The sequence below is a fragment of the Pyrus communis genome, chromosome 11 (genome assembly GCF_041283825.1).
Source record: "Pyrus communis isolate YQ-2024b chromosome 11, ASM4128382v1, whole genome shotgun sequence".
NCBI classification, from domain to species: Eukaryota; Viridiplantae; Streptophyta; class Magnoliopsida; order Rosales; family Rosaceae; genus Pyrus; species Pyrus communis.
The window spans coordinates 5230455-5253033 of NC_142575.1; the positions used below are offsets into that span (position 1 = coordinate 5230455).

The 22579-nt window shown below is 40.4% G+C and overlaps 5 protein-coding genes across 8 annotated transcripts; 2 read left to right on the top strand and 3 right to left on the bottom strand.

Moving 5' to 3' along the window:
- The first annotated feature begins 1096 nt into the window (after positions 1–1096).
- Positions 1097–1688, top strand: LOC137742290 (uncharacterized). Its single transcript, XM_068482120.2, has one exon. It carries the CDS (start codon positions 1210–1212, stop codon positions 1489–1491), a length of 282 nt encoding a protein of 93 aa, XP_068338221.2. The 5' UTR covers positions 1097–1209; the 3' UTR covers positions 1492–1688.
- Positions 1689–5523: 3835 nt separating this feature from the next.
- JOSL (JOSEPHIN-like protein) lies at positions 5524–6697 on the bottom strand. The gene is made up of 2 exons (XM_068483542.2): positions 6383–6697; positions 5524–6137 (listed from the first exon to the last, which is right to left on the bottom strand). Exons 1-2 carry the CDS (start codon positions 6467–6469, stop codon positions 5673–5675), a joined length of 552 nt encoding a protein of 183 aa, XP_068339643.1. The 5' UTR covers positions 6470–6697; the 3' UTR covers positions 5524–5672.
- A 549-nt stretch (positions 6698–7246) lies between these two features.
- Positions 7247–9083, top strand: LOC137742716 (large ribosomal subunit protein uL4c). Its single transcript, XM_068482654.2, is given in 3 exon segments — positions 7247–7504; positions 7507–8181; positions 8816–9083. Coding segments are annotated over 3 exon segments (882 nt in total). The 5' UTR covers positions 7247–7335; the 3' UTR covers positions 8854–9083.
- A 420-nt stretch (positions 9084–9503) lies between these two features.
- THIC (thiaminC) lies at positions 9504–13248 on the bottom strand. 4 transcript variants are annotated; one of them, XR_015953486.1, is made up of 6 exons: positions 13072–13248; positions 12372–12684; positions 12121–12248; positions 10408–11917; positions 10085–10188; positions 9504–9921 (listed from the first exon to the last, which is right to left on the bottom strand). XR_015953486.1 is itself a non-coding variant. In XM_088680058.1 (5 exons), exons 2-4 carry the CDS (start codon positions 12680–12682, stop codon positions 10410–10412), a joined length of 1947 nt encoding a protein of 648 aa, XP_088536184.1. In that variant the 5' UTR covers positions 12683–12684; positions 13072–13248; the 3' UTR covers positions 9976–10188; positions 10408–10409. The 4 variants fall into 4 exon arrangements, 2 of the variants coding, with proteins under 2 accessions (XP_088536184.1, XP_088536185.1); XR_015953487.1 differs by having other exon boundaries at positions 13079–13168; XM_088680058.1 differs by lacking the exon at positions 9504–9921 and having other exon boundaries at positions 9976–10188.
- Positions 13249–16239: 2991 nt separating this feature from the next.
- LOC137742714 (ATP-dependent zinc metalloprotease FTSH 9, chloroplastic) lies at positions 16240–22388 on the bottom strand. Its single transcript, XM_068482653.2, has 13 exons — positions 21035–22388; positions 20624–20689; positions 20385–20519; positions 20186–20251; positions 19543–19728; positions 19357–19443; positions 19156–19269; positions 18874–18998; positions 18631–18739; positions 18060–18185; positions 17561–17884; positions 17358–17481; positions 16240–16827 (listed from the first exon to the last, which is right to left on the bottom strand). The coding sequence occupies exons 1-13, from the start codon at positions 21911–21913 to the stop codon at positions 16673–16675; spliced, it is 2496 nt and encodes an 831-aa protein (XP_068338754.2). The 5' UTR covers positions 21914–22388; the 3' UTR covers positions 16240–16672.
- Positions 22389–22579: the final 191 nt, after the last annotated feature.

Consider the following 22579-nt stretch of genomic DNA (forward strand, 5'->3'; position numbering starts at 1 on the left):
AATATACGAGCGGGCGCGAGGACACTAGCTAGTTACTAGGTATCTGACATCGTCTTGGTTAGCAAAGGTGAAGTTAGGTGCAACCTACATCGGTAAGACTTGTTTTGAGTGGGGCATGCCCCAAAGAGAATACCACGTTACTATGTGCCTATGTGGACCAGAGGCGTGACATGTTTAATACATTTTTTATATTTTCTTTTTTTTGAAAATCAGCATAGAATTACATCAGTGCAAAAATTCTCTCATTTTCTCTATTCAATTTTCACTCTCTCTCCTTTTCCACTTTTCTTCTTGTTGTTATCGCCGTCTCTCTCACAAATTATAAGATCTCGTTTGGTGCTAAAATTGAATTAGCTGTGTAGAACATTTATCCCTTTAATTTCTATAAAAATCTTGAGAGGCCGGATATAATTAAATTTCTTTTCATAACTAACTAATCTAGCGATTTAGAAATTAACATTCATTTATTTCTTTAACATATTGAATCTAGTAAGTCATTCAGTTTTATTCAATCTTGGACATCAAACAATGCCAAAAATGTCAGCAATCATATGGAATGCAAATTCCAATCCTTTTTAGGCATTGTTTTCCTAGTTTGTTAAACGTTTAGCTCCAATAGACCTAGTTGGCTAACCATCTCCACTTGCCCCTTTTAAAACTCTAGTCTCCACTAACTGCAGGTTATGGTACTGCCACGTGTCCTATTCAAATCCATGTAATTGAAGAGAGGTTTTTCAACGTAATTGGAACACAGGATAGTATATCACGTGTCACTATACAAATGGTAGGATATATGTGTTAAAAAGTTAATAACTTATAAAATACAATTTTGCACCATTTATATGAAAACATGTAGTGTACCATCCGTATTCCGGTCACAATAAAAAATTTCTCGTCATGGAGAACTATCCCTCATCTTACAAAATACCCTTTATTTATTCTTCCTCCTGGTAGAATTTACAGACAGCAGCAAAAATATTGGCCAAAAATATTAGAGGAATGAGGATAAGACACTTGTGGAGAGCTTGTGCTACAAACACAATCCATTCAAATCTAAGTCACCATACAAAATCCATCCAGCGGCTCACATTCACTGAAACAAAAAGTGAGGATACATTATCCTACTCACTTTGCTTCCCTCCTCTTATTCACTCCCAACCATTCCAAACTTTCATACCATTTTCCTCTAGAGACTCAAACAAGCTTAACATGGCTTCCTTGACAATGGTCTTTCCTCCGGTGGTGACTGGCAGAGCAACCGGCCAAGTGTACGCGGCAACGGCGGCCAAGGGAGGAAGGAAAGAAGAGAAGGGTCCGTTTGATTGGATTCTCGGAGGGCTAGCGAAGGAGGACCAGCTGCTTGAGGTTGATCCAATCCTGAAGAAGGTTGAGGACAAGAATGGTACCGTCAGCGGCAGCAAGGGCACTGTGGTTGTGCCGCCGAAGAAGAAGCAGGGTGGCTTTGGAGGCCTTTTTGCCAAGAAGGACTGATCATTTCAGGCAGTATTCTGTGTCTAATTTGCTTTCTGTACTCATTGATCATTGTGAAACATGTTAAGCATGTTAAATTCTTCACCTGCCTCTGCATCTAAAGATCTTCATTTTAATCCATTTTTGATCAGCAGGTAGATAATATATATGATATATTTTGGAAATTAGAATAAATTGTGGCAAATGGGGTTCTGATCTGTTGATGTTTTCCCTGTGAGAAATGATTTTCACATGCCCTCTCTCTACTTCAATTATGACATGTAAAGTACCGCTTCAATATCCGGTATTTGGAAAGATCTCTCCAAACCATGTGATCAGAAAGAACCTAACATTCTAATCCCACACCACCAAAGTGGTGAAGATTAGTAGAATGCCTTAGGAGATAAATTTTAGTGGGGTTGCCTGACCAACCACGACCACTCTCACAAGCAAACAAGCCTCTTGTATTTGAATACCATTTGGCCCGCGTAAGTGCAACTCTCAATGCATGGATCTCACGGTCTCACCCCTTGTGACAGCGGCCTGACTAGAGTCACTGGACATGTGTACTTATTTGATGACTTCACAAAACCTAGAGCTTCTGTAATCGTCTTCCTCTCTTTGTTTTCCGAAGCACGTTCGAACTTGATTTTCACAGATGACACCTTAGCTCCGATGGTAAGTTTTCTCTATTCTTTAAACGGAATCGCTAACAAAAAATTTTGACCTCTACGATGTTCATCTTGTTACCTCCTGTAAACTACTTCAAGGACTTAATTTGTCAAAATTAGAAGAATTAGCAGTTTGTTAGCATCTAATAGACTAATTCATTGCATCAGCTGGCAACAACAACCAAGCCTTATTCTACTAAGTGGGTCAGCTGTATGAATTCTAGAACGTCACTGTTCTCGGGTTTGCATCACTAGGCAACGCTTGGAAATTTTGCATTATGCCATAAGGACACCAAATTACAAACAATAACCATATGCATAGCAGCATAGGCAGAGCTCTCCAATTTTATGCATCAAACTTATGTACAATACCATGAACTTTGTTTTTCGAGTTTCTTTTGTTACAAACTAAGAGTTGATTTATATAAGAACGATAGTTGGAACAGAAACTCATCATAAATCTAAGGAGAATGTTTGGCTGTAGAAGTTGATCTTGAAAGAGAACAAGAGTTGATGAACTCAATGCAATCTTCAATGGCTTCTTCTCTATGAGAATCAACAGGAGCCACGAATGGCATCGATCTTCTAGATGAAGAGTCCTTCCGCAAAGGCCTCGACCTCACAGGTGCGATACCCAAATATAGAGTTCCCGCCACCCTGTCGGCCAGCTTTCTGAGTAAACTCATCGGTAAGAATCCAGACCATGTAGAAAATCTGAATCCATAACTGTCAGCAAACCTTTGGTCTTGCACAACACTCCTAGTGGAAGTTTGGTTCAAATAAAGACTCTTCTTTACATACTCTCTGTGGCTCACCTGGGTATTGGCTCTTGTTGCCATACTAGAATTACAGGCCGAAAAGAGAAACAGAGCGAGAGCGAGCGAGATACGAGTTGAATTGATAGAGAGCTCGTAGGGAATAAGTCTTATAATCCGAGTATATGGAAGAGTGCCAAAAAGATATGCCAAAAAGGAAAAGAGAACTCAGTAACCAAAAGCATGATCTAATGTGAGGCATCTTTCCGTGCAAGCGTCAAAAAGTGACCCCTCCAACCAACAAAATACCAAAAAACAAATAGGATGGACGGAAAGTGACACTAGCACTCCAGCATTGTTCACACCAGTAAGTTTCTGCATAGACTCGTGCCTTCATTCACACGAGTCTTCTACGTGCTCCTATTTACTTGAATAGTCACGTGACGAGTGAGAAAGACAGAGATACAGATGTCGATTAATAACTTTCTCCCTAAGGCCATTGTGCATGACACATTCACAAGTCACATCCTCATTTCTGTTAAAGTGAACTTGTTACAATCAATATAGAGTTCCAGACATCGACTTAGATTTGATCTAAAAACAAAGCTTAAAAGACTGTCTCCCGAGTAAGTCGGTACTAGGAGAAGACTGCTTACAGTTCTATTTCCTCAGTTTGTGTACTCTATAAATCTACTGCTTATAGCAGTGGTAGTGTCTGGTGAGACAATGGAGAACATTAACAGCCCCAAAGTTTACAACTTTTCATCTTTCTTTGAGTGAGTGAGGGTGGGGGTAGAGCTATAGAGGGGAATGCAGCAAGAGGACTGTAAAAAGGAAAAACCGAGGGAAACAAAAACCCGAAAAAAGTTGATTGATCACGAAGAAATCGAAAGGCGAAAATGATATCTGACAAGATGCAAGGAAGAAGACACCAGCAATCATCATGCTGGTGTTAAAGTGCTTTTGATTCATTGTTCGAATCTCTAAAGCAATCCGTGCATCATAAGTTATTAGGGTATATAGATGGTCGTGGGGCACTAGGATACTTTACAGATTAAGCAGAGCTTCCAATATACTAAGATAATATCAAAGATGAACACCACTCAAGTTTTAAAACCCCGTTGAAATCATAACATAACATGCACTAGCTGTCTAGATCATCAACTTTTCATTAAACATCTTATGGTGCCCATTTGGTAACCATTCTGTTTTAGTTTTGTTGTGGATATTGCGTTTAAGGATGAGAAAAACAAAACAAACTCGGACAACCGAAAGCAAAATAACCAAGACAGATCACACCAAGAATTAACGTGGTTCAGCTATGTGCCTAGGTCCACAGGGCATCAACGACAATCTTTCTCTATATCAATTATGAGTACAAAGAATAATCTTGCCAAACCCCGTTGATTAAGACTTGACGAAAAACTTGAAATAACAAGAACAAAAAATACACTCTTATCCTTTTCTTTTCTCTCGCACACTTTGTCCTTACAATATTCTCTCACTCTAACCTATTGAGTGGTATACAACTTATTATTTTGCTCCAATTCAAAACTCGTGCAATAGCTTCTTCATATAGATATAATAAAGGTATTCTTCAATAAGGAATACTAATCCTAATTGGAACCTAGTTATAAATCCTTCTCCGAGAAACCAACTCCGATTGGAAAAATCACTCCAATTGGAAAAATACTAATTCAATTAGGAAAACAATTTAATCCACTAAAGACTATAATTCCTAATAGACTTAAGACAAATCATCATGGCTAAAAAACCCAACAAGTTTTAGTTTCGTTGCTTGTGCAAGGACGATGGGAGGGATATGAAGGGAAAAGGGGGCAAGGACGAGGGGAAGGATATGAAGGGAAAAGGGCCGAAGAACGGCGGACGGAGAGTGTTGGGAGAGAGAAATGAAGGAGAATATCTGAAACAAAAACTTGAATGTGAAAGCTATAATTGTTTCTAATTTTTATATTCTGTACCATTCCGTATCCATTTCTTGCGCATCCCTTCCACCAATTTCCTGTATCCGCCTTTCTCCCCTCTATTTAACCTCTATCTCTAACCAAAAAATGGAAACTAAAATCGAAATGGTTAACAAACGGTCCCTTAAAGATCCAAACTAAGTTCTGTTTTCTACAGAGCAAGAAAGTGGTCAACAAAACTTGGAAAAAGCACACTAAATCCATCCAAACTTTCCCTTTCAGATGTATCATCAGTCAAGCATCAAACGATACTGATTAGCGACAACCTGAAATCAATTTCTTGATCAAATATGCACAATATCGCACAAAATGTTGTGCAAAAATATCTTATACCATGTCAAGCACATGATCCACATTGAAACCAAACTCAGTCTATTCAAATCAGTATCCAGATGTTTACTATGAGAACATTGCCCTCAACTACTAACATTTCACCTCAGAAAAAAAGAAAAGAAAAAATCAACTCAGAAGCCACCAAACACGTCAAGATTAATGGAGAAGCCCTTTCAAGACCAGATATGCAAGCACAGAAATCATTTAGTAGCATCCTTACCACCCAATGCATCATCCTATTAATTCCAACATATCCTCAATAATCTTAAGGACTGAAACAGAATACACACAGGGCATAGGAACAAACCGAAATGAAAAAGAAACAAAACTGTTTCTTCTCTAAGCTGATTGAAAATTGAGTTTGTTACAAGCAGAGTTTATATACAGTCATTTGAACATCCTATCAGATTACTTTGATTCAAGTAAAAGGATGTTTTGATTCAAGTAAAAGAAAATTACTATTTATTATTCATAACAAGCAAAACTTCTCCACCATGTCCAATCATGTAATCCAAGAATTCTCTAACCTTTTCAGCATCTTCAAAGGCCTCAGGAGCAACAAGATCACTATCCAAATTGTACCAAACCCCACCAATCTTCCTCAACGTTACCCAATGCCTACTTTTCCATAACCCGGCAAACATTCTAACCGGAACATTAAGCAGAACACCCATCAAATTAGCATCTTCAGGCCCGTCTAGATCAATCGTAGACGCCCCATTACGCCGATCGTGCCAAACCACATTCTTCCCCTTGTCTTCTAAAGCAGCAATTAGCACATTTATGTCATAGTTTCCGGTGAGTGAATTATGATGGGGTTTAAAGAGCACAGAAAAGGGTGTCCATTTTTCCTTGTTGGGTTCTTCAAGCACAAGTTTTTCAGCAACCTCATTCAGGCTTGATCGAGTAAATGCATCTTTTTTCTGTTCTACAAACATTTTTTCGATAATTAGCATCAAACCCACTTAATACTCAAATCAAATAAGCAAATTAAAACCGAAAAATACACATTAAGGTTGTCTAAAATCATAAAATTAAAGCAGAATGATCGTTTTGGGCAGAAATAATTAGGGGGTAGTCTTCTATTACCTTTCTCCTAATAAAAACAAAATTCAAACAAGAAGTAGATTAAAGAGAGGGAAAGAGAGATGGGTTTTGAAAGGGTTACCTGGAAAAGATTGTTGAGCGAATGTAAGAGGCAAAACTGTAGCTTCTGCCGCTCGTGGTAGATTTGGGAGCTGCTGTCGGTCGCCATTTCCAATGTCTCAAAATTCCAGTTCTTTTACTGAGAGAACGTATGAATCCAAAGGGCGAATCACCGACTGGGTGTGAAAGGCAGAAACTTTTTTATTTTCTTCAGACGATTTTACGATTTGAGGAACCAGAGTGAATAATTTGAAGAAGGACAAATGCAAAAGCTGTAGCTTTGGCCGTGCAGAAACTGAACTGCGAGGTCGACAAGGAAGTTGAAATTTGTTTGAAGTTAACTAACGCGTCATGCGAAGGAGAGTGGGGAGAATGGCTCGTGGCCCTCCTGGCCCATTGTTTTACTGAGGTGGTGTTATGGCCCATTGTTTTCTGGCGAACTAAGCCGGTTTTGAAAGACGGTGCAAAAGTTCAGGATAAATTTGTCTGTATGCCGGTAATGTAGTCCAGTACATTAAATGTAATAATATAGCTGATTCATAACTTTAAAAGAAAATTTTAACTAATTATATTATGACATTTAGTGTAGCGGGCAGTGTTTCGATACATTGAAAAATCTCTCTATATATAAAAAACTTACACACGATAATACAACATTTGATCAGGACCAGATGATTGTGAACTTATTCCATGTTAATTCTTCTCTAATACCACAACTGAAACTGTTATATATAGCGAAGGAAATTCGAATATCGCATGGGTAACTGCTTTACTCAGTGAAGGTACAAGCGGATCAGCCCAAGCACGATTCGATTTTTAAGTGGGCCGGTCCAAGCACTGCCACGACACGTCGTTTATACAAAGACGCGCCTAGCACCCAACGGATAGGCAGCGGTAGTGGATAGCAAATTTCAACACCATCACTCACAGTCACAAACTCTCTCTCACTCGAGCTCCAGCTCCAGCTCTCCAACAATGGCGACCTCCGCAGCGCCCTCATCGCTCTCCTTCTTCAACTCCTCAATCTTCCTCCCCTCCTCCTCCCAAAAACCCCTCTCTGCCCTCGCACCGAAAAATTCTCTCAAAACCTCTAAACCCCTCTCCGTCTCCGCCGAGCTCGCCACCCTCCCGGTCCTCTCTTTCACTGCGACAAAGTTGGGGAAACTTTCCTCGACCTCAAGTCCGCGCTCCCCGACACCGCGCGCGCCGTCGTCCACCGCGCCATCATCACCGACCTCCAGAACAAGCGCCGCGGCACAGCATCCACCCTCACCCGCGCGGAGGTCAGCGGAGGAGGGAGAAAACCTTACCCGCAGAAGAAGACGGGTCGGGCCCGCCAGGGGTCGACTCGAACCCCGCTACGACCCGGCGGAGGGGTCGTGTTCGGACCCAAGCCCAGGGATTGGAGCATCAAGATCAATCGGAAGGAGAAGCGGCTGGCGATTTCGACGGCGGTGGCGAGCGCCGCGGAGAACACGATCGTGGTGGAGGATTTCAGCGACGAGTTCGAGAAGCTTGAGAAGCCGAAGACGACGGAGTTTATAGCGGCGATGAAGAGGTGGGGTTTGGACCCGAAGGAGAAGACGACGTTTCTGGTGACGGAAGTGGCGAACAACGTGAGGCTTTCGAGCAGAAATATTGGGACTTTGAAGATGCTGACGCCGAGGACTTTGAATTTGTTTGATATTTTGAATGCGGATAAGTTGATCATGACGCCGGAGATTGTGGATTATCTGAATGCAAGGTACGGGGTTGATTACGACGGCGAGACGGAGGACGAGGAGGAGGAAGAAGAAGAAGAAGGAGGAGTTGAAGTTGAAGGTTAAGTCTCTAACGCCATTTTTTGAAGCTGGTTTGATATGATTTGATTCGGGTTTGTTTCGTTTATCTGCATTTGTAGAACTAGTTTTTTGCTGCAGTCTTTTAGCATTGATTGAAATTTCTTGAATTGAGCTTAAGAACACAACCCATGTATGCGTATTGATAGCAATTCTGCGGTTAATTTGGTTCAAGTTTCGGACATGGAGGATAAAATGTTTGCGGGGCAATGTGGTTTTTCTGTTTCTAACAAGCGATATTAGGGAGGGGGAAGACGAACATAGAAACTCGAGGACAAGGTGCAATGTGGTTGTTTATGTATCAAATACAGGATTTCGGGTGCGATGTTAATGGACGGAGGAAGCGAATACAGGATTTCTGGTGCAGGGGGCAATGTGGTTTCTCTTTATCAAACTCATATTCGTTGATTCTTGCAGGCTGGGACGTGTAGGAAATGATCGGTGATTAGATTACGGAAACAAGTTTGTATCGAACATTACTCGCATTTTTACATCGAACCAGTCATGGGTTTTCTGTGTAATTTTACGGAGAGGAAAAGGTTGTATAGGATGATGATGATCTTTTCTTCGAATTTCCTCGTGTTGATTTGGTTTCGTTTTTCGATTTTGGATTGCAGGGACGGCTGCAGATGAGAGTTCTGATGCAGCCGAGTGACGAGACGGATAAAGAGCTGTTTTTGTTAACATATTTTCGGCCCCCAGATTAACCTATGAGGAGGTTTCATCTCAGTTCATCCCTAACAGTGTGATCAACTATCCATGCCTTGTTAGGATTGCAACCGAGTCATGTTGCAGGCTGGTTTCGAAACACTGTCCATCATTTTTGTGTTTGTCGTAAAACTCGCAAATGAAATCCAATACAAATGTGTCTATTTGGTTTAGTTACCCCTTTTGTGAGTAAATTAGGGCAGTGATTTCACACCCTTGTTCTCCTTATGCAGTCCTCCTTCCTTTTGTCCTTCATTCTCCACTGGATTTTTCAATCGAAGGGCTAGAAAGACACAGACGAGTGCACGAGGAGAAAAGGAGTGCGGAAATTACTACCCGTGAATTACTGTTACCAACGCAATGTTCTTGCACATTTATCTTCGTCTCTGTGGTTTTTTGTATGTGTGACAAAGTGCTAAGCTCTCTTATTTGGTGTTTCTCTCAGTATTTTGTATCGAAGGATATGATCTTGAACCAAATTTGTTAACAGGAAATTTGGAAAACTAACCCTTTTATAACACATGAAAGACTCGAGTCAGGGCTCATTTGGAAATGCTTTTAAAACGACCGACTGTTTCTTGCAGGAAGCACTCCGAATGCTCTTGAAACTCAAAAAAATTTTCTTTAAAAGTGCTTTTGAATCTAGCACCGAGTTCGGCGAATTGAAGTACAGTGAATTTAAAACTAAGTGTTGAGGAATAAACCAGTTGCAATAGACGAGAGAAGAAAATAATCGAAGCTGGTGAGTTATAGGCACTGTTTTCCTCTTTGTATCATAGAATTGCCACTCAGTTACTCCCAGCCGTGCAGACTGATTGGCTCGGCCATGAAGCTATCAGCTAGCACGAACCATGGACGAAAGCTCTCCCTCCCTGTGCAAGCACAGAAACAGGAAAAAGAGATGCACACTCCCTACGCAGGCATTAACCTGTTCAGGTTCGAAGGGACTATCTCAGCCTGACCTGCTCCTCGCATACTAACCACGAGGCCAGTGCTAGAGCAGATACAGGCACCCCTGGTGCGTCCTTTATGTCAATACGATGCCAACAATATATACACAATATCGATGTAATATGAACGGAAAGCATTTTATTACGGAGAAACACAAGCTCAAGCAAGAAAACAATAATGTCATGAGCATTAAGAATTATTTCACACACACCAAACCATGTCTATACCATAACATGAAAATGAAAACCTCGCTGCGCACAAGCCAATCATGCACGAAAGCCTCCAGAGTCGTCAAACTGATCTGGTTATTCACGTGATCCTGCAACTGTTCCTGATGTAGAACAAATGAACAAAATAATGAGAATAGCGTAGATGTGAGCGGTCTATTTGCTAAACGAAGATAATGGAATGCACGATAGCAAATTTCTTCTTCAAACCGATTCATCCTATGAATGCAGCTTAAGTACAGAAATTGACGGTTTTACAATGGTAAATTAAATTCTCCGCAAGTTTTATAGAATATAAAATTTAATAAAAAGAAATTACTGACCTTCACCTCTCGGCAGCTTTTATATAACTTTCTGGTAAGTAAATTTCACCTCCAACTTCACCATGCTGTTCCCCGCTGACAGTTTTCTTGGCAGCAAGAAACTCAGCACTCATAGCATCCATTCCACGGATCACAGCTTCCTCAGCACTCCCGTAACCATGCTCTTCAGCATACTTCCTCACATCCTCCGTTATCTTCATTGAACAGAACTTTGGACCGCACATGGAGCAAAAATGGGCCACCTTGGCACCGTCTGCTGGCAGGGTTTCGTCATGGAATGACATGGCAGTCATAGGGTCTAGTGACAAGGCGAACTGGTCCATCCACCGGAACTCAAATCTTGCCTTGCTCAATGCATCATCCCAGGCTTGAGCATGTGCATGACCTTTGGCTAGATCAGCGGCATGAGCAGCTATCTTATATGCTATAACTCCAGCCTTCACATCATCCCGGTTTGGCAATCCCAGGTGCTCCTTAGGGGTTACGTAACAGAGAAGGGCAGTGCCTAGAGCCCCAATGTTGGCAGCACCAATGGCAGAGGTGATGTGATCGTATCCAGGAGCAATATCAGTTGTTAGAGGACCAAGAGTGTAGAAGGGCGCTTCATTACACCATTCAAGCTGTTTTTTCATGTTTTCAGGAATCTTGTGCATTGGAACATGTCCAGGTCCTTCATTCATTACCTGCACATCCTTTTCCCATGCCCTTCGGGTCAGTTCTCCCTGAGTTAACAGCTCTGCAAACTGTGCAGTGTCATTAGCATCATAAATCGAACCAGGTCTCAGCCCATCACCAATTGACAGGGCGACATCATATTGATTGCAGATGTCGAGTATGTCATCCCAGTGCTCATAAGCAAAATTCTCTTTGTGATAAGCTAAGCACCACTTTGCATGAATGGATCCTCCTCGTGAAACAATTCCTGTCATACGCTTTGCTGTTAGTGGGATGTACCGCAGTAGAACCCCGGCATGGATGGTGAAGTAATCTACACCCTGCTCGGCTTGTTCAATAAGAGTTTCTCTGAACACTTCCCAGTTCAGGTTTTCTGCAATTCCGTCCACTTTTTCAAGCGCTTGATAAATGGGTACTGTCCCTACTGGCACAGGGGAGTTACGTAGTATCCACTCACGGGTCTCATGGATGTGGCGTCCTGTAGAGAGATCCATGACAGTGTCAGCACCCCACATCGTTGCCCATTGGACCTTATAAACTTCCTCTTCGATAGAGCTGGCAACAGCAGAGTTTCCTATGTTTGCATTGACCTTGACCAGAAATTTTCTCCCAACGATCATTGGCTCCAGCTCCAAGTGCTTCTTATTGGAAGGGATAATTGCCCGCCCACGAGCCACCTCTGATCTCACAAACTCTGGGTCAAGCTTCTCACGAGCAGCACAGTACAACATCTCCTCGGTTATAATTCCCTGCTTAGCATAGTACATCTGAGTGTATCTTGGTGCACCTAATTTGTCTCGCCTCTCAATCCAATCTTTCCGCAGTTTAGGGAGTCCTAGTTATCAACATCAACCAAGAAAATGGATGAAGAAATCCAATTTAAGCCCGAAACACAATACAATAGAAAGACATTTTAGTGGAAACCACATTATTGTAATAAAAACTGAACATTATAACAATTTTCAATCAAAGTTTCAGTTCCATAGGGTGAGGAAGACTACCAAAAAAAATACGTTGAAACAAAATTATTGTGCTTACCAACGCGCGGGCTTATGTTTTGTGGACCGCTGGTGTCATAGTTGTCAAATGGAGGTTCATCCCCAGCCAGGTGGACTCGTCGAAAGGGAACTTTGAGCACATGACCAGTTTCTTCGTGAACAACTTCCCTGCAGGGGCAATCACGCATCAGTACGCCACAATCCAATTCACAAATGTACCTCCAACAAGTTATGCAGTTCTGGACCAATTAATTCATATGAAGCAGTGGAAGAAGAGAAAGAGAGATAGACCTGTGTTCTTTTGTGCTCTTGGGAAAACATTGTTCAAAGGACGGAAGAGGCAGAAAATCAGGAGAAGCGGGATCGGCTGTATGCCTTGGTAGTTTGGGTTTCTCGGAATTGGTTGCTGGGGGATCAAAGGTTAGTGTAGCTTTAGCAACTGAGCTCAGGGAACTAAGGCACACTTCCTTCTTGAACGGACTTGAAGGACGCCCCACGGCATCAAACCCGGGCAAGAAGGTAGTAGCTGGGAACTTTGCTGCAGAAGAATGACTGCCATTCTTGCACACAACCGATGTCAGGGCACTATGCACCGATGCCATTTCTGAATTCAGCAAACAATTGGGACATCAAAGGTCAATCCACAAGCAACTAAAACATGGCAAGATGCAACCAATTTCCTATTTTTATTCACAATTTCACATCCATTTCAGGAAATGAACAATTTCAGTGAGGCATGCAAAAACAAAACAAAAGCATCAGAATTTAATCAATTTATCTTCAACACTCAGATATTAGAAATTGTTTGAATTTGCAGGAAACCAAAATCGTTAAAAGTTTGATAATTTGTGTTCGTTTCACAAGCACCTTGAACTTTCTAGGCAACCAAACAGAAAATTAAGACCAGCCCAAGTGAGCTAGAAGGATTATTATGAGAGTGAAAATGTTGGAAGAGAGCGAGAGAGAGAGAGAGGAGAGAGAAAGGAAGAACCTGGAACCTGGGGCTGGTAGAAGAAGGAAGGCTTCTCACAGGCTTATCTTGTTCTCTCTCTCACAACTGAAAATTTCAATGACAACCTGAGCACTTGCCTAAGATTACGTTGTAGCATTTTATAGGGAGTTAAAAAGCAGTGTCCTCGTGTTTGCTCCAGAAGGTAACCAGAAAGCCAACACTACGTGGCTCCAGGTGATTTTTCTAGCCAGATATTTTCTGAATTCTTCTTAATTCAATAAAAAATTAAAACACATGACTTATTAATTTAGTGGCACTCCATCTTTGCTTTGTTTCAATTTTAAAATTTGATCACACATGATGGGACGAAGATATATTTATAGTTACATATTCCAATTTCTAGAGTTCCTTCAAAATTATTTAGTGAGTTTAAGATTTATGACTCATGGTGGCTCCGTTCGAACAAATTCATAGTTACGTATAATTTGGATGCTTTGCGATTGTTCACGAAGTGCGTGTGGCTAACTGTCTTATGCTAACATGTGAAATTGTGTGACAACTTTGAAATATCGTATGGTTTAAGATTATCCTATAATTACACGGAATGAGACGATGATATAATTTGTGATTACATTATTTAAAAACTGTTTGGTGAGTTTATGATTAAGTTATGGCTGATCGTGACTTTATTCCAACGATTCGTTGGATGCTTTGGAGTTGTTCATGAGGAGCGTATGGCTAACTGTCTTTCATTAACATCTTGACAAATTTGGCATGTCATATGAATATGTAACTGCCTTTTTTTGGCCTTACCATTCACGTGCGACGTTGCGATCTTCTCAATTTTCGAAAGGGGCAACGTAAGATGTTCCAAATTACTTTAGGTCCTTCAACTTTGGTTATGTGTCTTCGTTTGGTTCTTGTCAAATTTTAGCAATTTCAGTCATATATGTTTTGGTTTGGTTTACAATCAAGTTAAGAATCATAAATTTCATTGAAAGACACAACTCACCGTATACGAAAGCAGATCACTTCGTAATTTTGTCTCTCCAAACGTTTGCAATGAATCCAAAATATAAGCAATTTCGTATGTTTTCTTAATTATATTGGATTTATTTACACGACTTGGATTGCTAACCAAACAGAATTACAAGACCAATTGTTGAAACTGAAATTACAACGATTGAAGTAGAAAATGTGTCAAGCCTGAACAACAAAACTTGTAATTTCTGCAGATTATTATGAAGAATAATTGCTTAATAAGGATAAGAGAAATGCTATAAGGGACTCTCTCAAAGTGAGATTTTTCATAGACTCTCTGTTACATCACAGTTTAACGTCAATTCTCCTGCAAACATTATAAAACATTGTGTCAAAAACATAAGGTGACAGAGAGTACATAAAGAGATATGGCATTTGCCTCCAAACATAAAAGAGTAGCTACTAGAGTTTAGAAATAGTCATTACTTATTAAGCAACTTGCTAATTATGCATGTTATATGCTCTTGTTCTCAGCCACTTATTAACATTACGCTTTTAACCATTAACGTATTATCGCGGATAACTCTTAACCATTGAATATAACATAGAACGACTAGTAGAAAATTTGGCTATTCCCACTGATTTCACAAGTGTCTTTTAGAATACCAACATTCTTTTTTTTTTTTTTTTTTTTTGCGTCTAATCTATATGGTCACCATGCAGCCATTAATGTATGGTCAATATTCGCAGAATGAGATTCACTCTGGATCTCTGTGTCCAGAGTTTGCAAACCGAGAAATCCTAATTTTCAAAAGAGAGAAAGAGATTCGAGCTGTTCAAGATTTTAGGTTTTTGTTAAGTGAACTAATGGGATGGGGGCATAAGATTGAAATTAAATTGTCCGAATTCTTTGATTCGCGAGCTCCAGATACAAAGATCTGGAGTGGATCTCAATTCAATGTTCTCTATCTGAGTTTCTATCTACTTAGCCAACTGCATGTGTTTTGATGCCATGTTTTCTATTAGTGAACTCATCGTGCATCTACAATCGTCCACAAACCACATATGGAGACTATTATTGTTGCTACTTCAATTTCCCTTGGACAAGGGCACAAAAAATATTTTTCCCTTTCTAATATCTGAAAGTACAAAACTTTTTGTTCATGTTACTTCACCGAGCATTTTGTTTTCTTATATGTAAAAGGTTATTCTTTCATATCTGGAAAATATAAATTATTTATTAAAATTATTAAAATGAACAATAGGCACATATATCAAACTGTCATATGACTTTTTACAGGTAAAAGAAACCGATTATTTTCCATTATAAATTATCCCTAAAGTAAATTAGTTTGCATTAGGGTTCTTGTGGATTGAATCATCAAATTTGATCAATATATAAGGGGCAAGGCTCCCTGGTTTACAAAGATTGTGAAAGAGGTCTATAGTACGCAGTCTTACAACTGTTTTCAGGACTCGAAGCCATGACCTTTCGATCACAAAAAAACAACATTTCCGTTGCGTCAAGACTCGCCTTAAATTTGACCAACACAAATGGCTCATAAACTATGGCCTAAAGTCCAAAGTAAGAATTTTCGTTAGTCACAAAGTGGACTGGTAGTGGAGAAAAGTTGAAGTTACAAGTGAATGAATGGGACACTCAAATTACGGAAGGAAACAGACAGATATGGGGACAGTGGTCCTTCAGCAGGTTAAGATGTTCCTCTGCTTCCTTCGGCCAAAACCATAAACACCAAAGTCTTATGTTTCTTTCAGAAAGGGACGCTGATATTTTTGGACTCCAAAATGTCAAAGCATAAAGATTACAGACAATAATATCCATCACCAATCTCTGCCCATCTCAAATTAATTTGGACCGTATTCTACCCTTGCCACAACTATTCGACGAGACGGTGCGTAGTGACTTGAGATACTATTACAATGACTTCTCCCATGTCTAGAATTCCTTCGATGTCAGATCAAAAACCGAAAGAGACTTCTTAACCCCAAGGGTAAAACAATGACCGAAAACAGAAACCACCAACAAATCAAACTGCCGACGCAATGCCTGCAGTACTTGGATTTTGAATCCACTTTAGCATACCCCTGGGTCAGTACCGCTTCTCACCACCGGAGTTCAAGCCTAGGGCAAACTTTCTTTGTCCGGCAACAATGCGGGTACCATCCCAATACCAAAAATATGACATGCACACCATTCATCGGAACTTTTGAACCAATATACGAGCAGATTACATCTTTCGTATAATAATTATCGTATACAACTCATGAACAATTAGCATTGCATATAGGCAGATCATGTGTAATTGAGTAACAGTCAATGTACAACAGTTTCAGACACCAACCCGGTTGTGCTGAAGTTAATATGGGTGACACCGACACACTTGAGAAGGCTTGGGTGCAGTTACTATTCTCCGGCTTCTTTCCCTTCTCTTTGGTTGGGCAACTTGGGCTGGTGAATTGTGAGGTAAAACAAAGAGCGTGATCACATTCGTTAGAAAATGAACCCAAAATATACAAGTTGTAACTGGGAGCTGCTGCCAACAAAGAGGATGAATTCACTGACAGGACAGCGGCACAAAGAGCAGTAAGCTACTCCATAGTTCAAACCAAGGAGAATAAGTATAACAACATATGGTAGTTAGTAAGAGCCGGTCTGCAATGGGAGAAGAGACTCGATGGTCTGCAACGGGGGAAGATAATCTTGCTTGCCACTAATGAAGATTGACAGTTCCGTTGGTGCAACCACCAATTTTAACCACTTCCGTAGCTCTTCGCCTTCTACCTTTTCTTTTTCTGAACAAGAAACACTATCAGAATACCATGATAACTGCAGAGTTACATTTATAATAAAAACCACACAGTCTGCACACTAAGATCAAGATTTGCCAATACTATGAGCATATTATTGTATGTGAGAGTCCCTAAGCTCAATAGATACACAAAATCTGAAAAATCTAACAAACACAACTGTGAACTTGCATCTTTCATCAACAAGGCCTATAATAACTACACGGTGTAAGTCCCAGCACGACAAATTTGCAAGTGATTATGATTGATTTTACAGCTAATTTCAACATGGCTAAATGTCCAAAACGCCAAAAGACTAAACTGAAACAGGACTTCATTTTATTCAATAGCCACTCTTTGTACCATGCTGAACTTCATTTTATTTAATAGCCACTTTTTGTGTCATGCTGGTTTCCACAAATTTGATGCTACCACAATAGTACTAGTGCACATAACCGAATAGCAAAAGGCTTCAATTATATAAAACTATAGAACATAGGAAACAATATAATAATACCAAAGCAGCAAAATATCACCTTCCAACTGAGCACCAAGGCCCTCCAAAACAGTAGGATTAGCACGTACAACCGAAAGAGCTATGTCCAAGGCAGATTGTAGCAAAGCTTTAACCTCTCCTTGAACAAGATCAACAAGACGCCCCTGTTGTTATCATTATAGGATCAGTATTTACAGCAATCAATTTACTCAAAAACAAAAACAAAATAAAAATATACTGGACCTGATCCCTTCCCCAAGGAGCACCTCCTCCAGACTCATCCATTCCACCAGCAGAAAGTGTTGCTATAGACACAGGGCCAATGTTCTGATTGAGACCATACTCAGCTACTGCTTTGTATGCCATGTCAGTTGCTCGTCGTATATCATCGAGTGCACCCGTTGAGACACGACCTGAATACACAAATTCTTCTGCTGCACGTCCTCCAAGAAGTGTAACCAAACGTCCACGCAACTCATCGATGAAGAGTAAATATCTGTCTTCAGTTGTTGGAGGAATATAAGTAAAGCCCAACGCCCCTCCCGACCTTGGCAATATGCTCAATTTCTGATAACACAAAGACGCAAATAATTAGTATATTTATGTAAATTGATAGTTAATAAGTGAGCTACTGCAGGACTTGAATTATTCACAATTTCTCATATTATTTTCAAGTTATTTTTATCGATTCATTCGTAATAATAAATAAGACGTATTTTCAGTAAATCTCTACAAAATGCACCTCAACACGTGGCTGTCCAGGAAGAAGACTTGCAACAGCAGTCCCTACTACTGCATGACCAGCTTCATGTCGTGCAACAACAGCCTTCTCAATTCCCTGCAACTTGGCAGTCTTCTTTTCTATACCCTATAACAAGTAATTCGGCTAAGTTTCTCTACTAGTTAATTAAAAGAACACCTTTGATTTAAAAATGCTGTCATTGAACGGTATGAACAAGATTATACACCAAGAAGCATGTTTTACGAAAATAAATAAAATAAAAACCCAGAACAAAGAAATGGAGCTCTTGGGTCATTAAAGAATTTATGGAAAGGAAACATACAAGTATAGACACTTCAGAGGATCAGGAAGACAATGTGGACTAAGGGTTGTACAAATATAAAACAAAAACCCTAAGGCACCAACAACATAGACCGGCTCAAGAAAGACAAGAAACGAAATTCTAATATCAGGAATCAGCTGGGAGCATATGAATAAGGTTGAAAAATAGTCATATATGATTTTATTACAGTTTTTTTATCATAATTCAAGAATAGGTGTAACTAAATAACAGAGGGAAAGAGAGACTTACAGCTATTGATCTCTCCACAGCTTGAATAAAATCAATTTTTTCCACAACCAACTTGCTTTGTCTTCCAGCCAATAAAGCAGCTTCATTCACCAAATTTGCGAGATCTGCCCTGCAGAATATATATCAGAAACGTCATTCCCAATGCACAGGTCAGAAGCATAACTTTTTCTTCATTTGTTTAATTATTTACTACTCAGTGCAGATCTTAAACAGACTAAAGAATGAGCAAATAATAACATATACCCAGTAAAGCCAGTAGTCATAGAAGCAATGTCACCAAGGTAGACATCTTTTGCCAAAGGAAGTTCTTTTTGGGTAGCATGCACCTTTAGAATCTCCTCTCTTCCTCTCCTATCTGGTGTTTCCACCTAACGAGAAAAGACAGGATTTAATGTGATATAAGATTATGTACATTCGCATATAAATTCATATATACAAACATATGCGGAACACAATGTTTCCAAGTGAAGCTTGGTTTCATATCATTTAAAACTCAGAAAGATACTAGAAACAAGGACTACGAACCATAACCACACGATCAAATCTCCCTGGTCGACGAAGTGCTGGGTCTAAGACATCTGCGCGATTAGTTGCTCCAAGAACAATAACTGCAGAGCTGCTGTCAAATCCATCCATCTCCTGCATTTGAATTCATACACATGAATGTCAGTGGCATGTAGCCAAAATCACCCAAACACTCAAAACTAAGTGCAGACAAAAGCTTACAGTGAGCAACTGATTCAAGGTTTGTTCTCGCTCATCATTGCTGACAATACGGAATTTTCCATCACGGCTTTTTGCCACAGCATCTATCTGTGCAAAAGAAGAAATACTGAAACTAATCCACTAAAAAATATATGGGCCAGGAATCAAGATAGTTACACAACAGAATTACATTATCCATATCCATACCTCATCAATAAATATTATAGATGGCGACTCCTTTTTTGCCCGTGCAAATAGATCCCTTACACGAGAGGCACCCATGCCAACATACAACTCTACAAACTCACTAGCAGAGCAACTTATAAAGGGCACGTCAGCTTCCCCAGCCACAGCCTTGGCAAGAAGAGTCTTACCTGTCCCAGGAAGACCCACCTGCAAGATAAACAAGCCATGCTTACTAGTTATTACACAAACAAAGAACAAAGCCATCTTCTACAAATCCTCCAGAAATGCACTGAATTACAACCGGTGAATGGGACCATTCAAGGGTAAAACTATATGATTCACCAGGTGGCGATTGATACAATACACCCTAACAGTAGACCAAGTGCAAATCAAGTGTCAAAAGGATATTACAGAGAGTACCCATACGTGAGTAGTAGCGCTCTATGTTACCCTATCTACACGTGGAGTCAATTCCCTATCGGTTCTGCAGCCATGCTAAAAAAAACTTGTGGTATGGGAGATATCCAAGAGAAAGACCCACCATAGTTGGCACATCTTTCAACAATAAATGCTTAAGATTTGAATTAAGACCATTATGACTTCCCACTCCCTGGTTTCCGAAGTCTAATTCATCATAGATAAACTGGTCTTTGGTAAAACTCACCAGGAGAACTCCACGTGGAGGACGAGCACCAAGGCGTATATATTTGTCTGGATTCCGAAGAAATTCCTGGACAGTAAACATTGGCATAATTAAAATTGAAATAAAAATTCAGAAAACAGTAGGAGGCCTTTAGGGTCCTCTAAAAGACTCTGATGATTCATTGGTGATGTCAAAGTAAACTGAGGAGCATCCAACATACCACAATTTCTTCCAACTCCTCTTTAGCCTCATCCACGCCAGCAACATCAGCAAAGGTTATTGCTTCTCCTTGTTCAGATGCTTTAGCACCAGCAGAGCCCCCAGATTTCCTGTTCCTAATCTGACCGGCTGTTTTCTGTACATAAGAATGTACTCAATGAGAACCATCTAGAACAAGTTTCAAAAAACAAAAAAGAAAGAGGCAAAGGGTTGAAAGAAAAAAGCACTGCTGGCTCGCACCTGAGTAAAGTTTACAGGGAACCTGTGGAGAAGCCATGCAAGCACAGCAACATAAAACAAAGATATCTGCAAGGAGCATAGCCAAGTCAACAGATTAAAACTTGTTTGCATGAAACATCTTTAACTTCTATCCAAAAACACACCCACGAACAGAAAAGGAAATGTATTACGAATAGAATACATGTTAAAACATAGGGGTTGCGGGTTATAATAGTTAATGCATTGGGATTAACATAATACTACACTCAGTCCTCCTACACATAAAAAATCGAATATAATTCACGTATTAGCTTAAGTAATTAACTTCCAATAATGGTTACTTAGTTCACAAGAATTGATCTTTTCTTGTTTTTGTGAGTATAATCTTTTCAGCAGAAAAACCACACAGTATCTAATGATAAAAAAACTCACCATTGCAGAGTTAAAGAATCCACCAGACCGCTTATCTGGCGACCCGAACTCCACCTCATTCTCAAGCATCTTCTCATATGGCGTCTTGATATCAGTTGGCCTTGTCGTCGTGTAAACCACCCTCTTCGTCAGAGCCACGCTTCTTACCAAAGCCTCGGATTCCTGAAACTTGCTCGCCCCACCAACACTCACTTCACTTTCTTGCTCACCCTGAGCAGACTTCAACTTAAACATAACATGAACCCCATCAACCTCAACCTTCTGCACCTGGTTACTATTAATCTTGCTCAAAAAATCACTGTACGGCACGCTAATGAACGTAGTCGGTGTCCTTGGCTCCGACCCGGGTAACGGAATTCCGGGCCGGAGCAACCGCATAACGAAAATAACAATACCCAATTGTAACAGCAAGATTCCAATTTCTTGTGCCTGAACTATCGGCTGCCACCGCCACTTCCCTCCTTTCGACCACCACCATTTCTCTTTCTTATGACTATCTCGCCGCCGATTAGAAGCCGGCGAGTTCGAATTCGGCGGGTTATTGTTCACCGCCTGGCTCTCCGTCGCATTCGCCTCGCTCTTCTCCCCGGAATCTGTGTCCTGACCGCTCGCCGAAGCCCTAACCGTCCGAAACCCCCCGTGGCTCCTCCAGAGGCCGCCGAACCTGTCCGAAACTGGCACAGCTCTGCCGCCCTGTCCGTACAACGTGACCAGAGGGAACACCGCCGTGTTCGAAACGCACCGTCTCGCTTCCTGGTTGAAAACCCTCGATTGACTGCGGAGGAATCCCAATCCATGGCGGGAGTAATACGCATTCAAATTCAAATTCAAGCAAAACCTATTGTGGATTGTTGGACGTAAATACTCGACCGACGACATCCCAATAAAAACCCTAGAAATTCAAAATTCCCAATTCAAAAGTTCATATATATATACACAACATGTTTTTATATTCCCCCAATCCGATAAAAAAAATAGAAATTCTTGAGCTTCGTCAATCGCGCTGTGAGGCAAAAGGTTGGAACTTTTTGGGACACAGAAGAGAGAGAAAGAGAGATGATAAAAGTACAGGTTGAACTTGGGATGCGAACCGTCGGATGAAGTAGGAGTTGGAGATCTTAACCGTCAACTTCCCCCTTTCGGCTTTTAAACTCTCCAAGAGACTTATCGTTATCCTCAGTTTTATCCCGTAATACGTTCAAGAAGATATCTAGGGCCGTGGTTGTCTGCGTATCAACAATGGTGTATGATTGTTATACTGTCACAAACAGTAGGTATTACATGTTATTATAATATGAGTGAAGTCGTATGCACTGTTCTAAAGATCTTCATCTAGTGACGTTTAGGTTCCGTCTAAGTTCTAGGTAGCTGGTCATTATTTTAATTATTGTTTAGATATTTAAAAACTAAGAAATGACGTCTAGACCTGTTGAGGTGCACGCTTAGCCCGTCTAGACTCACCTAGGTTTGAGACTCACTTAGAAAGAAAACAAATAATTTTCATTTTACATTTTTTTTCTTTTAATAAATTATAATAAATTTGTT